At 41.0% G+C, this 17,330-nt stretch overlaps 1 protein-coding gene across 9 annotated transcripts in view; it reads left to right on the forward strand.

Annotated features, from left to right (window-relative positions):
• wdr59 (WD repeat domain 59) overlaps positions 1–16,673 on the forward strand; it is an 88,590-nt gene extending 71,917 nt beyond the window's left edge. For 5 of the 9 annotated variants that reach the window (XM_087996031.1, XM_087996033.1, XM_087996034.1 and 2 more), the window contains 6 exons: positions 753–865; positions 6,151–6,289; positions 7,079–7,151; positions 8,029–8,152; positions 11,132–11,274; positions 11,470–15,527. In XM_087996031.1, the coding sequence (XP_087852157.1) occupies positions 753–865; positions 6,151–6,289; positions 7,079–7,151; positions 8,029–8,152; positions 11,132–11,274; positions 11,470–11,705 (828 nt within the window). In that variant the 3' untranslated portion in view covers positions 11,706–15,527. Of the gene's footprint in view, positions 1–752; positions 866–6,150; positions 6,290–7,078; positions 7,152–8,028; positions 8,153–11,115; positions 11,275–11,469; positions 15,528–15,644 lie in introns of those variants that run through there. The other 4 variants (XR_015759985.1, XR_015759986.1, XR_015759987.1 and 1 more) reach the window with 4 other exon arrangements.
• Positions 16,674–17,330: the final 657 nt, after the last annotated feature.

The raw sequence follows: 17,330 nt of genomic DNA on the forward strand, positions 1-17,330 counted from the left end.
CCACTGGAGCGTAAACACCACCATGAATAGTCAGTCAGCCCAATCTCCTGGCATTTACTTTATATCAAAGATAAAATCGTGATCTTAGTTAAGTGACAATTATTCGTAGGACACCAGGGGAACTCTACTGCACGTCTTGGGATTGTTTATATCTACATGAAAGAGCAAATGGTTCCTTAGTTCAACATCTCATGTAAAAGGCTACGTCTCCAAAAGTGAAGCAATCTTCAGCACTGTAGTATGCATATTTTCTGATCCATTGTTGACCTTATAACTGAAGCAAGAGTGCTCCAACTGAGCGAGAATGGGCATTTTTGTGCTTTTCCTTCTTTGGTGTATTCTCGCTGTAGTGAAATTGAGATTGGCTACACAACCTTCTCATATTTCCATTATTTTTTGCCAATTTCTTGCATCCATGAGTCTTTATCCTAGGGTTTCAAAATACAACTTTGGGACCATTAAATGTTCTCAATCTTGTGGTCCTCTGTTTGCATCTTGGTATTGTACGTGATTTATCTTTTAAATTAGACACTGAACAATACTGCTGTCTGTTATCTGAAAACACTGACTTAGAGTTTTTGATTTTATTGAGTTCTGTGGGACAATGTTTTGACTTTTATATTTGCTTCAACCAGTTATCTGGCAGACAAATTAATGGACTGACCCTTTTGTCGCTCCATGGTCAAATCCGATGTGTATCTCTTCCTTTTCCCATTCTTCAGTACATACTAATGCTTTACATTGGGTTTTAGGTGTGGTCTCTGGCTGCTGTTGCTACAGACTCCTTCCTCAGTCCCCATTCAGACCCTGATGTCGAGACACCGTGGGCACGACATCCGTTTGGCCGACAGCTATTGGAGTCACTGTAAGATTGATTTGTCTAACAGTAATAGATGTGACAAACTGACCCAATGTTCAGGGCCCAGGTTGTCTGAAATTACTTAACCTACATATCTGAATATCTCAAATTCTTGTGTAAAATTCGGGTAACTCTAAAGCCTTATTGATACATTGTGCTGCCCTCTTTAAAATTTCTTATTGTACTAAACAGTCATCATTAACGGATGCTGTAGGACTACTCACTGTTTTGGCTTCAGAGGAAGATTAGCATTTGTGTAGCACCTTTTGTGATCTTTAGACATCAGAAAACACTTCACAGTCTATGTTACTATTTTGAAAAATTGACTACTGTAATATCAGGAATCTGGTTACTAGTTTGTGTAGGTATTACAAAGAGCCCAGAAGAAATTCATGAACGATTCCTAAGTTGAAAAACTTCATTTCAGTGATTTAGATTGGTGAAGCTGTTGCAGGTCCTTGGAGTAGAGAAATTTGAGATTTGTTAAAGGTATTCAAAATCATGTCAGATCTGAACAGAGTAGATGAAGCGAAACTGTTCCCACTGGTGGAAAGATAAGAGCTAGATGACATTGATTTATGATAATTGACAAGAGAAGTACTGGTAATGTGAAGGGGTAATAAACACTGTGGAAAAACCCAGGAAATAGTTAAGGCATGGAATATACTATCTGAGAATATAGTGGAGGCAGATTCATTCACTGTTTTCCGAAGAGAAAAAATATTCAGGACGATGGAAAAATGCAGCTTGAAACTTTGGCAACATCCTATTAAATCTCCTCAGTACCCTTCCTGGTGCAATTATATCCTTCCTGTAACGCAGTGATCAGAATGATAGCAAAAATGTAATTGCTGTCTAACCATTGTTTTATATAGTTTGAGCATCATCCCCTATATCTATACTACTAAAGAACAGCATTTTTGCCAATTCAACCCTTATCTCCCTATTTTGATACCTTCAGGGAATTGTGCAGGTGCACTGGAAAGTCTCTCTCTTCCTCTTAATTGCTCATTTTCCTACCATTTATTATGCATTTTCACTTGTTTACTCTGCCAAGACCATCAGTGTTGAGAATTATTCATGATTTTGAGCACTCCTTTTACTTTACACGGATATTTATTCTAATGGTAGCGTTGTTGGGGAGAGTTTGAATTAACTTGGGGATGTGAGGCAGAGCTGATTCTGAGAGAAAGTTCAGTGTGGGGAGATGAATAGCCAGAACTAGTAGAGACAGCACGTGAGTCAGAAAGGTAAAGTATAAGCATAAGCCAGTTAAGGCATAAGGGAATATGTCAAGGTTGGTTGGTATTTGCTTTAATGCAATGATGAGCGAGTTGAGGGCATAAATTAACGTAGGTGAAACAACTCAATATTCAAGATATAAGATCTTCAGGCGAGACGGAGAAGGGTATCGCCATATTGATCAAGGAATCTGCACTAAGGAGAGATAGCATCTCAGAGGGCTCCTTAAATGAAGCTATTATGTGTAGAACTTAAACCAAACAGGTGCAGTCACATTCCTGGGAGTGTACAGTAGGCCCCCAAACAGTGTGTGAGAGAGAGAGAGAGAGAACTAGAGAGAAATATGTAAGTAAATTTTCAGAAAAGTGTAAAAGTAATAGGGCAATGATAGTGGGGGGGGATAGTGAAGCATGAAAGAGAGCACAGAATTCTTAAAATGTTTCAGGAGAGCTTTTTAAAACCATTATGTGGAACATCCTTCAAGACTGGGGGCAGTCTTGGATGTAATTTTAGGTAATGAAGCCGAGCAAGTGGGAGAGCATTTTGCAGACAGCAGTCATTACTCAGTTAGATTCACAATTGTTATAGAAAAGGAGAAGGTTGGGCCTGAAATCCAAGTCCAAACTTGGGGGGGGATGACCGACTTTAATAAGATAAGATAGGAATTTGCCAGAGTGGACTGGGAGATGATATTTTTTGGTAAATCTCTGTCAGAGCATGGGACGCATTCAGGAAGAAAATAGGGAGTGTACAGGGCCAAATGTTCCAATAAAGATAAACAATGGGACAAATAAATCCAGTGAACCTTGGATGTCAAGGGATATACTGAATTGGATAAAGAGAAAAAGGAGGCTTATGATTGAAGTTGAGAGCTAAAAACAGCAGAAATCCTAGAGGAGTATAGAATGTGCAAGAAGGAACTTAAAAAGTAAATTTGGAGAATGAAAAGAGGGCATGAAAGGATAATGGTAGGTAATGTAAAGCAAATTCTCAAGTTATTTTTCAAATATGTTAAGGGTAAAAGGATAACTAGGGAACGAGTAGGGCCCAGTGAGGATCACCGTAATAATTTGTAAGTGGAGCCAGAGAATGTAGGTAGGGCTCTAAATGAATATTTGTGTCTGTGTTCACTAGTGAGAGGGTTGATTTGGAAAATGGAAATCGGGGAGAGGTGTTATGATATAATTAAATAAGTTAGCCTAGACAGAGAGGAAATTCTGAGTGGTCTAGTTAAAAGTAGATAAATCACCAGAGCTCGGTGCAATATCTCCCGTTGAGTGAGGCAAGGGAGGAAATAGCAGGGGCACTGACACTTTTCAATTCCTCTCTGACCACAGGAGAGATTCTAGAGATATTCAAACTTTGTGAGAAGATTTGTAGCTCGGGTGCTTGTTGTTGTGGTTCAGTTCGCCGAGTTTGTCCCCTGTCTAGGACTAATAACAGCACACAAACCAACAGCCACTCTCAGACAACAACTCACCAGGACGAAGGACACAATACCCAGCATGAGCAAAACCAATGTAGTGTACAAAATCCCATGCAAGGACTGCACTAAACACTACATAGGACAAACAGGAAGACAGCTAACGATCCGCATCCATGAACACCAACTAGCCACGAAACGACACAACCAGCTATCCTTAGTAGCCACACACTCCGATGACAAGCAACGTGAGTTCGACTGGGGCAACACTACTATAATAGGACAAGCCAAACAGAGAACAGCCAGGGAATTCCTAGAGGCATGGCATTCATCCACAGATTCAATCAATAAGCACATCGACCTGGACCTAATATACCGGCCACTGCAGCGGACAGCTGGAACTGACAATCGGAAGCCGCATATACAAATCACTACAAATGCCGGAGGAAACATCACAGAAGCGCTTCGCAGGAGGCTCCCAAGCACTGAGGATGTCACCTAGACAGGGGACGAAACATCTGCAACATAAATTCCCAGCTCGGCGAAGTGAACTACAACAGATTCTAGAGAACTGGGGAAGCCAGTACTGTACCATTACTCCAAAAGGGTGGAAGGGATAAATTGGGAAGTTTGTCTGAGCTACCTGTGGGTAATTATTGGAAGCAGTTCTGGAGACAGAATTATTTGGGCAATGATCAAGCCAGCATGAATTTAAGGTGAGGTCCTGCCTGACCATCTTGATTGAACTTTTCGAAGAGGTGAACAGGTATGTGGATGAGGGCAATGCATTTGACCTAGCCTACTTGAACTTCAGCAAGGCTTTTATAAGGTTTCATGTGTAAGACTGATGGGGAGGGTATGAGCCTGTGGGATTCAAGAAACATTGGCAAATTGGATCCAGAATTGACTGAATGGCAGGAAACAGATGGTTATGGACGTGGGGTACTTCTGTGACGAGAAGCCTCTGTCCTGCACAGATTGAAGTTATTACTGCTATGTATGAATAATATAGGCTTGAATGTAGGAGGGCTGATCAGTAAGTTCACAGATAATATCAAATTTGGTGGTGTGGTAAATGGAGCGTTATCTTAGCTTACAAAAGGATGTAGATCAGCTAATCAATAGCAAATGGAATTTAATCTGGATAAGTGTGAGGTGATGCATTTGGGCAGAACAAGCAAAGCGAGGGAATACATAAAGAGCATTTGGACCCTGGTGAACACAGAATCAGAGAAAACTTGGTTTACATTCTAACAGTCCCTTAAGGTGGCAAGACAGGTAGATAAAGTGGTTAAGAAAGTATATGGGATCCATGCCTTTATTAGCCAAGGCATAGAGCTTATGATCAGGATAGTTATGCTGTGACTGTCTGAAACGTTGGTCAAGCCACAGCTAGAATATTGTGTAATCTGGAATCAACATTATGGGAAGGATGGTTTGGCACTGTAGAAGGTGGTCAGGCGATTTACCAGGATATTGCTTGGAACAAAGAGTTTTAGTTATGAAGATAAATTAGATAGGTTGGGGTTGTTTCCCTTGAAGGGGAGGCATGATTGAAATATATAAAATTATAGGGGCATAGGTAGGGTAGACAGGAAGAGAGTTATCTCTTTGATGGAGGGTTCAATCACCATGTCCACATAGTTTTAAGGAAAGGGGCAGGAGGGTTCAAGGTGACGTGAGGAAAAACGTTTGCAACCAGAGATTGGTGGTAATCTGAAATCACTGCCTGTAAGGGTAGTAGAGGCAGAAACACTTATAACATTGAAGAGATGTTTAGATGTTTGGTTATAATACAAGGCAACAGGCCCACCACTGAAAAATGAGATCAGAATAGTTAGCTTGTTTCAGACTGAAGCAAACTTGATGGGCCGAATGGCCTTTTTCTGTGCTGTAGATCTCTATGACAAAATGACTAATTATTCCAGATAGTTGAAGTACTGCACTGTTTCTCTGTATTTTTGATGAGGACATTCTAGATTCACGTTGGTAGATTTTTGGCACAAAAAGCATCAAGAAATATGAAGTTCCAGCAGGAATAAAGTATGATGTAGAAGTTTGGTCATAACCTATTTGAAAAGCAGACCAGGCTACTGATGTATCTGCTTCTTTATTTCTTGCTTCCTTGTACTCCAAACTCTGTCAAACCCTCATGTTTTAACATTAACAGGAGTTGCTATATATTTTGTAGGTTTCAATGGCAGGGCAAGCGCAGCAGGTCAGGCAGCATCCAAGGAACAGGAGAATCGACGTTTCGGGCATAAGCCCTTCTTCAGGAGCCCTTTTCTGAAGAAGGGCTTATGCCCGAAACGTCGATTCTCCTGTTCCTTGGATGCTGCCTGACCTGCTGCGCTTTTTCAGCAACACATGTTCAGCTCTGATCTCCAGCATCTGCAGCCCTCACTTTCTCCTCAATGGCAGGGCAGATTAGATGGGGAACTGCTCATCTTCACTGTATTTTCGTTTTTGTGATGTTATTCTACTGATCTGAATCCTGTGCTGCTTGGATTGGTTTATCATAGTTACATTTAACATTATTCAAAGCTATTAACAAGCAGATGAGACTCTGTTCCATCTCCCACACTACTTTATTGATCCATCTTTAACTATGTGTGTTTTTTCACAGCCTGACTCATTACAGCACAATACATGATGTTCAGACTCTTGCCATGCTATGCAGCGTGTTTGAGGCCCAGTCCAGGCCTCAGGACTATGGCAGCATAGGACAGCAGGTCCACCAACGCACTTCTCCTTTTTTGCATTCTGTAAGTGTGTGTTTCCTGTCAGCTGGTCTGGAGTATATGCCATATACAGCTCCTTCCTTTAATTGCACTTTATAGTTATAATTAGATACTTTTGAAGCCAGTGCTATAGCTGCTTGCTGCTAGTCATGGTAGTTTGAGTAGGCATAGCCCCAGTAAAAATCTCATGCCTATCAAATGGACTGTAAAGACAACAAGAAGCCAGTGGGTAATTACAATTGATCTTAGCCTTAGTGTTGATGATGCTATGCTTGTGTTGTGCCTTTCTTGGGTCTGACCTTTTTTAAGCAAGCTCTGGGTTTAGAGCGGTGATGGAAATAATATATTGGACAACTCAAATGTTTCCATTCCATCAAACACATCAAGACTGTACATTTGCCCTCAGATAAGTGGATCCAAGTCGCCCAAAACTATCCTTAAAGAGCGGGGGTTAAACTTTCCCATTGAACAATGAACGTTCACCATTCATCGCTTATTGGATGTATTGGTTCGCATGGTCACAAGGGAATAAGGTTTTGTTTGTTTTGAGGTAGCGACGAGATTAATTCTGACGATGGTAGTGAGACGTCAAGTTTTGAATTGAGTGGACGAAGGGTTGAATTGCAAAATATTTTTGTTTGTGGCAAGTAAGGAGTTAATTTTCTGTTTGAGAGGCAGATATATTCTATATATTATTGTCTTTGGCCTGAGTTCAAATTCTGATCAGATATGTGAACATGTGTACTCCATTAGCAGCAGTGTTTTCTTAGCCCTGTTCTGAACAGTATTTAAAGATTTTTTTTGTTCTCTTAGTCAGGTTATGCCTCTTCAGGATCCTACTCGAGCACATCTGAAACTACTGTCTGGTCTGCTGGATGGAACATAGGTAAAGCAATCCGAGAAAAATGGAGCAGTATGAACAGATGGTTTGCAGTAGAAATGTTCTGACTTCTGGCAGTAGTTAGAATGGGTGGAACAGGTTACACCAGGAGACAATCAAAACTACTATCAGCAGCTGGTTTCTGCAAATGGAGAGCAAAAAAATAAATTAAGACACAACTCTCTTACAGTACACCAGCATAATCTCCACAAGACTGTGCTTTATCATACAGTTTATCATATTGTAATCTCTCTCCACTATTTTCTGTTCTGGACGACCGTACATTGGAGTGATTTCAGCAATATCTAGTTGATCCGACAGTACATAGTGTAATAAGTATAACACTGTTGTGTCCTATAGTACAACATAATGTAAAACCCACTCCATCCTTTGTGTAGATGTCATCTTTGTTTTTTCAGTATTATCTGGATATTTGGAATTGTGGGCCATTGTAACCAGTAAGTGGGACAGCACAAGTGAGTTATTTTCACAACGTCACTGGAGTAATGATATTTTCTGAATTTTGGAGGGTTAGAAGGCTGTATTTAGATGATGTTAATTGCATGGTTTGTTTTCATCTGAATGCAAAGAGTTTGGTTTTCAACCTGTAACCAAGTCCAGCCCAGTTTTCACTGTGCATACTGAACCTAACGTCTTTAGCTGTGGTCGTGTTCTTAAGCTTGGTCTTACATTGTTGTGTCTGTTTTTGTACCAACTCATTGAGTGTTCTGTTGGGATGAAACAACATGATGAAAGTTTAAATCACAACAGAGCTCTCGTGTTTGTCTGTATACCATTGCAAGACTGGTAATGATCCTGAGGGGGTTATGCTGCAGTGGCCTCAGATAATGTATAATTAACATACTAACACTTTTTTTTTCAGTGGGCCGGGAACCAGAACATCTTAATTCTTGGTGTTACGAATCACCAGATGATTATCGGTATGGAAATCACATTTACACTGATCCTAAAGAACGTGAGAAGGAGCAGCATGAAAGGAATAAAAAGTGAGTGAGTATAATTTACCTGTTTTCATATAATATTTAACCAAGACTGAAAAATATACAGTAGCCAACTGTTGAAGCTTGTTTTAATCTTTGTTCTTTGAAAAAAATGTCTTCTCTCCCTCCTGTCGGACTTGATTTACTGAGATCCATTGACACACTCCTCACTCCTTTATATCTTATTCAAATGACCATAGTTTGTTGTGAAACCCATTTTACTGTGAAAGGCATCTTGCCCTTGTACTCTCATGGTGTGTACTTTCAGGAGCAGTTGTTGGGCATTGATCAGTTACGGACTCCTTGGTTAAATATTACTTCCCCTTTAAATGGCATTTCTGAGACTAATCATATCACGCCTGTTGGTGAAAACTAGTTCATACAAACCAAGAATTAAATATGATTCCACGTAGATCTATGTAGTTCAACTGCTTACTGAGGTAAATGAGCTGAATCATCAAGAGAGCCTTTAGTGTTGTGACTTTCTTGGGGTCGAGGAAGAAAGGCAGAAAGATTAGAGGTCTGGATAGTGTGCTATAGAGTCAGAGAGTGCTACAGCACAGAGACAGGCCTTTTGTCCCAAACTGGTCCAAGGTGACCAAAATATCCGTCTGAGCTAACCCAATTTCTCTGCATTTGGACCAGATCATTCTAATCTTTTTCTATCCATGTATTTGTCCAAATGCCTTTTAATGTTGTTAATGTACCAGCCTCAACCACTTCTGCTGGCAGCTCATTCCATATGCGTACCACCCTCCATGTAAAATATTGCACTTCAGATTCCCATTTATTCTTTCACCTATAACCTTAAACTGATGCCCTCTCGTCTTCAATTCCCCAACCCTGGGAAAAGGACTGAGTGCGTTCACCCTATCCATGCCTCTCATGATCTTATGCACCTGTATAAGGTTCCCCCTCAGTCTCCTACGCTCTAAAGAAAAAGGTCCTAGCTTGTCCAACCTCTCCTTATAACTCAGATCATTGAGTCCAGGCAACATCCTTGTAAATTTCTTCTACACTCTTTCCAGTTTAATAACATCCTTCTTACAGCAAGGTGACCAAAATTGAACACAATACTTCAAGTACGACCTCACCAACGTCCTGTACAACTTAAACATAACTTGCCAGCTTCTATACTCAGTGACCTGACTGATGAAGGCCAGTGTGCCAAAAGCCTCATGAAACTCCTACCTTGACTTGACTTTGCAAAATGCAAACCCTCTCACTTACCCAAATTAAACTCCATTTGCCATTTCTCAGCCCACCTCCCCAGCTGATCAAGGTCCTACTGTAATTTCTGATGACCTTCCTCACTGTCGTCAATACTGCCAATTTTAGTGTCATCAGCGAACTTACTTACCATGCCTTGTGCATTCTCATCCAAATCACTGATATCAATAACAGTTATGGGCCTCGCACTGACCCCTGAGGCACACCACTAATCACAGGTCTCTGGTCTGACAAGCATCCAATTTGCCAACTTATCCTGGATTCCATGCTATCTAACTTTCCAGAGCAGCCTAACATGTGGAACCTGATCAAAGGCCTTACTAAAATCCATATAGAATACGTCTACTGCCCTGCCCTCGTCAACCTCCCTGGTCATTTCAGCAAAGAATTCTAACAAATTTGTGAGACATGATCTCCCATTCACAAAGTTGCTGACTACTCCTAATTAAATCTTGTCTTTCCAAATGGATGTATGTCTTATCCCTCAAATCTTCTCAAGTAACTTAGCCACCACAGATGGTAAGCTTACTGGTCTGAAGTTCCCAGGCTTTTCTTTGCAGCCCTTCTTGAATTTGCTACCCTCCAGTCTTTTGGAACCTTACCCATGGCAACCATGATTAAAAAATATCAGCCAGGGTCCCTCCTATTTCTTTGGCCTCTTGATGCATTCTTAGATATATCTGGTCAGGACCAAGAGATTTATCCACCTTCATACATTCTAATGTATCCAACACCACTTCAGCTGTGATATGGACTGACCCCAAGACATCACCACTAACTTCCCCAAGTTCCCAAGTCTTTATATCTTTCTCCATGGAGATCAGAGTCAAAAAATGTGGTGCTGGAAAAGCACAGCCAGTCAGGCAGCATCCAAGGAGCAGGACAATCGCGTTTCGAGCATAAGCTCTTCACGTTCCTGATGAAGAGCTTATGCTCAAAATGTCGACACTCCTCCTTGGATGCTGCCTGACTGGCTGTGCTTTTCCAGCACCACGTTTTTTGACCTGCAAGCTCCTGTCTAATTCTATCAAAATTTGCCTTGCCCTAAATTAGAACTTAAACCTGTGGACCAGTTTTGTCCCATTCCATAACTATTTTTAATTAATAGAACTCTGGTCACTGGTCCCAAAGTGTTCCTCCACTGTCACCTCTGTCACCTGTCCTGCCCTATTTCCCAAGAACAGGTTGAGTTTTGCCCCTTCCCGAATAGGACCCTGTGTATACTGCTCGAGGAAACTTTCCTGAACAAATTCTCCCCATTCAAGCCCTTGACACTTGAAGACCGGAGCACTCACTGCGCATGTGCAGAATGACACACAAACCTCAGCACTGACATCGCGCACACGCAGGATGGCACAAAGTCTGGCGTTGACATCATGTATGCGCAGGCACTGAAGCATGCGCAAAACGGTGCGAAGATTTCGACGTCCACCTTGGTCCATGAGCAGAATGAAGTGCGTGAACCAATCCCCGCTGAAATCGCACTGTTGCCAACTGAGATAAGCATTTCCCAAAATATCGTTCCCTCATTCTTCAGCAACGTTGTAGCCAAATTGCGCTATCAAAATGCATGTTCTACCAGAACTACCTGCCCATAGTGCAGAAAGATTCAATCAGCAAAAGTGAAGAAACTGAGAAACTGTGATCAAAGTATTTCACTGGATGAAAGGTTGCCCTCTCATTTCTCATGCGAAGATAATATTGTTTGTGCATATTTTGAATTTGTGATTTAACTTCAGATTCCTCAATTACCAGGCTACTTGATCCAGCCAATATGCTGCAATACGATGACTTTAAGAAGTGTTACGGGGAGATCCTGTATCGCTGGGGTCTGCGAGAGAAGAGAGCAGAAGTGTTGAAGTTTGTTTCCTGCCCTCCAGACCCTCACAAGGGGATTGGTAAGTTTAGAAATCTTCCTTTGTGCTATGTATGACTGCAACCAGCAGAGTCTTCCCATTGACTCTAATTTTACTCGGGCTCCTTGATGTCAATGATGCAGCTCCCATTTCTTTAGTTGCCTCATAATTGAGTAAAAAAATGGTGTAATTCTCAATTTAAGTCCAATTACATTTTTTGTCTGCTTTCTCCTTCAGAATTTGGTGTGTACTGCTGTCACTGCCGCAGTGAAGTCCGAGGGACGCAGTGTGCTATTTGCAAAGGATTCACCTTCCAGTGTGCTATCTGCCATGTTGCTGTTCGCGGATCTGCCAACTTTTGTCTTACCTGTGGGCATGGTGGCCACACTAGTCACATGATGGAATGGTTCAGGACCCAGGAAGTGTGTCCCACAGGCTGTGGCTGCCATTGCCTACTAGAGAGCACATTTTAAAAGAAATCTGCTACTGCTGCTCGTAATAAGAGGCCTTGAATAGTGTTCCAAGATATTCTGTCTGTCTATTCTTAACTGAAATTGTGACTGTCTATTGATCAGAGATGTGAAAAATTTAATCAATGAATGAACCTTAAGACTGGAATTTTATTCTTTGAGGCACCAGGATAAAAGTTCAGACTTCTACAATATCTGAATTCTGCTTCAAGGAATGGAGGGAGCATGATTTGCACATTCTCCAGTACAGCAACAATGAATTTTCAAGTTGAAAAGCAAGACTTATTTACTAGTGCATATTTTAAAATGGACTGAAATGGGAATTTGTTTACTTGTGAACAGTTATCATCGTCCAGCTGATGATGGTCATCGCTGTCCAGCTGTTGATGGTGATCCTACATACTTGTCATGTACGAGTGAATATACTTCAGACTTGAAGTGACCACAATCCACAAAGCCGTGATTGGTAAGTCAGGCCTATTTAGCGGAAGTATTATGCTCCCTCAGAGGTTTGTGCAGTTATCCCCAGTTTCACAGCTTGCTGCTAGTCCATTTCCACAATGCATGCGCAGTATTTATCTTGACTTAAATTGCACAGTCAGACTAATTTAATTCAATAAGGTACTCATGCATCCTTGGTTTACTGCTGCCTTCACTCTTGGAAGTGGACTAAATATCAGCTCAGACTAACTGTTCTGTCTACTTAGTATCAGACTCGAAACATGTGGGCAGCTTAGAATGCATATGCAATAGGGGGTTCTCTCTGAAACTTGGGGCTTAAGCTGGATATATTAGACTTTTTCTGACTGCAGTCCCTAACCTGGGGCTGCTTGATATCTCTATTCCTAATGTCTTTCATTTTGAGCACAAAATAATAAAGTTGATTGGGCGGTTCTTGAATGGATTGACCACATCAAATACTATGCCATCTTTCATCATCTTTAAGATCATGTGAATGGGCCCTTTAGATAAATTGGCAGGTTTTGTCAGAGGTTAAGGAATTGCCCAGCAAATGATTGGATGGTGGAAGTGAACTAAATTGTGAGCATAGGTACTAACCATAGTACTGACACATGACTTACCGTTTGCTACCATTAATGCGACTGGGCTTGCTTGATTTTGCAAGACATGAAGCACTTGCATTGTAATTTCTACTGCTTTAAACAATGACTGGAAGTATTTTAGCCATGTTAGCTATACAGAACTCCAAATTCAAGCATTTCGTCTGCAGTAACAGCCATTCTTCAGGCTAATTTTGGGAGAAACACTGTTTCTGTTTATTTTCAATTGGACTTCAGTGAAAGCCACTGCACATGTTGTCTGAAAACATTGATCCTCTCAGAAGCATTCGAGACTCCTCCCAAGAAGAGGGTGCAGTGGGTTTCCTTTTTTTTTAAACTTTGCTACAGTATCTATGCGACTGACATTTTTAGCTAAACATCAATCGTTCTTTTTGGCTGTAAAATGAATAGCAAATCCATTATATATCTTTATTCAAGGAACTACCTGGCTGTCTGCATAATGGTCGAGTTAAAAAGAAAATAAACCCGTGGGTCATAAAATCCTGCAACCCCTTGAAACAACATTACAAACTGGAACTATTATATGTGTCACTTTAAGTATTTCAGCCATTTGCACATGTTGGTTTTTTTGTTATATATACATAGTTTTCCTAACTCTTTCCCACCTTCCTTCTAATTTGGTACTTTGTCGTTAGGTCACACAAGGTCCAGAATTATTTATGTTGCATGATTATTACCTAATTTTGTATCTGTGAAATTAGCAGATTGCTGTAATGTTTGGTGACCACTCTGTTTTTACAGTGTGGGAAATTAAATGGAAAAGTAAGACGTACATCAGAATTGTGTTTCCAGAGGTGGCACGTGTGAAGGCAGGAAAGCAACTTAATAAAATAAGAGGATGTTGTATCTGAAATCAGCTGCCATCCCATTTCCACTGGGGTGGGAAGGTCCATCATCAACTTCTTGAAATCTTTGAGTACCTGATTGAGGGACTGGACATAAGACAGAAGTTTCCACCCAGTGTCGACCCTTTCCCACATTACTGAAGCTCTTGACCATTCTCCCTGTGACTGTTAAGCCCAGAACTACTCCTACAAATCACTTACATCCTAGTCCTTTTTGATCCTGAATGTCCTACCATTCATAGTTACAACACTCTCTGTGGTGGATGGTACGGATGTTGAATGCGAGAGCTGACAGTCTCTAACTGGTCAGCAGCTCTCATCTGGTGGGACTTTGACACCAGTGATTAAATGCCAAGGTAGCTCTGCCAGTGGTCTCAGATGTTCTCATTTACATTAAATAGCAGAACAGATGTCAAGCTAGCTAATGGGAGCCCCACACCACAACAAGATTTGATCTGGGTTTATGCATATCTGCGCCATCCCTGAAGTTTCCACATATGCCTCTGATCTCTCATTGTCCATAACAGCCCTACTGTCCCACAGTAAACTTTGTTGCAATTGTTCCTTGAAGTCTGGTGTTCTCACTGAGCCTGCTGTGAAACTTGAGTATTTAATGTCCCTGAAATGCTCCTCCCTGTGTGACTGGGCAGTTATCTCTAAATCTCCCAATGCCCCAGACCTCTTGCACTGTTGCCCCTGAATCCCAGTTATTTCCCCAGGCATCCTGCAGTCTGGTTTCCATACAGCTTGTTTTTCTCCTGGTACCTGCTGATCTGCAAATTATATAAAATTTTAAGTTTAATTATTTGTGTACATTTTAGCTCTTCCTTCCAGAAACCTGACCATAAATCTTGTAAATCTGGTTAAAAATCCATGGTATAGAGAGGCAATAACACTTGTGTCTTTAGGATGTTGCTTTCCTATCGGTCATGAGGTGCCAGTTAGTTCAAATTGAAACTAAAAGCTGAATTGAATTTGTGCTAATTCCGTTAATTATAAAGGAAGAATCCATGGCACAGGAAGAGCAAGAGCAATCTGACCATTTCATTAATGTCAGGAAGAGGAAGAACAATACTTTTTCAGGAAACTTGAAACCGGAGGGAATATTAGTTTGTCTTCGCGAACATTATTTTTTATGTTGCCTATAATTTTTCATTCTGTCCCTTGAATAGTTGAATAAGCAGCAGGCCTGCTCATCAGTGGTTGGGGAGTTAATTCCATCTTCCATTCCAAAGTTATTACAGTTGCCAGCTTTGTTTATTCTTAACATATGGCCAAGTGCCTCCAATACTGTGGTCCCGACATTCCTGCTATTGATCATCTGACACACGTTCCATTCCCTCACAAATTAGAATATGATCAGATTTCTCCTTGTCTGATTGATTCCTGACTGTCAGATAGCCTTTTGTCTAGCCATCTTTATTATCCTGAATTAATAAGTGTTCCAGGTAATTTCAAAAAGGTCACTTTTTTTTTTAATGCCCTGCATGACTTTTCTGTTTGGTTTTCAGCAGTATCCTGGAAATTAATCTTTAATTCCTTGTGAATCTCGGATGATTTTGGATGTTTAACAACCCCACAAGCCACACATTTTGATCATGTATCATCTTGGTGTTTTTATTTTGACTTGCATGTTCCCGAGGTGCTCCTTCACATTTGCGCTGTGTTGCATTCAGTATAATAGAATGCATGTACAACCATTCATTAAGAATTTACTTAATGAGTGGATCATTAACTTTTAAATGTTAACACTGCTCCGTTTCGGCTGAAGATTCTGTATTTTGAAGCTGCTGAGTCCGAGAGCTTCAACTCTGATTTGTAATTAAGTTGTAAATTGTGTACAAAGAGGATGTTGTACATACTGTTCAAAGTAAATGTTTGTCTGTGTAAAAATCTGAGATTTTGCTTTGGTAACTGGCATTTGACAACCTGACAGTCTATTTTGATGGTAATTTGAGTTCACTTTTTTCTCTTGTCCATATCCTTGGATACTCTTACCTGAAAATATCAATCAGTTGCAGTCTTGAAAAATACAACTCATCCACAATCTACTCGGAACCATGAAGATGCCTTTTGGAGGCAGAGCTTGGCAGAGGTGTTAAGTGAGTAATTTGCATCCCTCTTTACTGAAAAAGAGGATGCTGTTAAAGTCATGGTGAAAAAATAGTTTAAAAAAATCTGACAAACATAAGAGCTGCCAGCGTCCAAGTTCCTAACTCTTCTCCGTCCCACGTGAGGATTCAGGTTTTTAAAAAGAACCCTTGGAAATTAACAATTTGACTTTATCCTAATAAGCATTATAATTCAAAATATTACGACTTTGCTATTTGACAATGAAGAATGTATGAACTACATCATTGGCACGGAGCTCTTTTTATGTGGAATATTAATTAGTGGGAGAAATCCTCATGCCTCAGGTTATTACTTTATGATATCTCTTTACCCTGTGAGTTAAATTAAGAGATAAATTAAAGTGTCAGGACTCTGCTGTTTGTTTATTTTAGAATTCTTTTCATCATTTATATAAATAATTTGGATGTGAATATGGGAGGCATGGTTAGTAAGTTTGCCAATGAATCCAAAATAGGTGGTGTAGTGGACAGTGAATAAGATTATCTCAAAGTACAACAGGACCTTGATCACATAGTTCGAGTGGTAGATAGAATTATTTAAGATAAATGTGAGGTGTTGCATTTTGGTAAGGCAAACCAGGGCAGGACTTGTATAGGGCCCTGGGGAGTGTTTCTGAACAAAGAGACCTCTGGGTAGAGGTGCATAATTGCTTGAAAGTGCAGTCACGGGTAGATAGCGTGGTGAAGAAGGCATTTGGCACTCTTGCCTTCATTGCTCAGACCATTTGAATATAGGAGTTGGGATGTCATGTTACATCCATACAGGACACTGGTGAGGCCACTTCTGGAATACTGTATACAGTTCTGGTTGCCCTTCTATAAAGAGGATCTTGTTAAACTTGAGAGAATACAGGAAAGATTTACAAGAATATTGCTGGATCTTGAGGGTTTGAGGTATAGGCAGTGGCTGAACAGGCTAGTGCTTTTTTAGATTAGATTACTCAGTGTGGAAACAGGCCCTTCAGCCCAACAAGTCCACACCGACCCGCCGAAGCGCAACCCACCCATACCCCTACATTTACCCCTTATTACCTAACACTAAGGGCAATTTAGCATGGCCAATTCACCTGACCTGCACATCTTTGGACTGTGGGAGGAAACCGGAGCACCCAGAGGAAACCCACGCAGACACGGGGAGAACGTGCAAACTCCACACAGTCAGTCGCCTGGGTCGGGAATTGAACCCGGGTCTCTGGCGCTGTGAGGCAGCAGTGCTAACCACTGTGCCACCGTGCCGCCCGCACTCCACTTTCTCTGGAGTGTCAGAGGCTGAGGGGTGACTTTATGGAGGTTTATAAAATCATGAGGGGTATGGAAAGAGTGAATAGCCAAGGTCTTTTTTCAATGATATGGGAGTCCAAAACTAGAGGGCATAGGTCAAAGGTGCAAGGGGAAAGGTTTAAAAAGGACCTGAGGGCTAACTTCTTCACACACAGAGTGGTGCATGAATGGAATGAGCTGCCAGGGGAAGTGGTGGAGGCAGACACAATTGCAGCATTTAAAAGGCATCTGGATGGGTATATGAATAGGAAGGGTTTAGAGGGATATGGGCCGGATGCTGGCAAATGG

The sequence above is a fragment of the Chiloscyllium plagiosum genome, unplaced genomic scaffold, assembly GCF_037043375.1.
Source record: "Chiloscyllium plagiosum isolate Xiang-an unplaced genomic scaffold, Cpla_swu_hap1 HiC_scaffold_17, whole genome shotgun sequence".
NCBI classification, from domain to species: Eukaryota; Metazoa; Chordata; class Chondrichthyes; order Orectolobiformes; family Hemiscylliidae; genus Chiloscyllium; species Chiloscyllium plagiosum.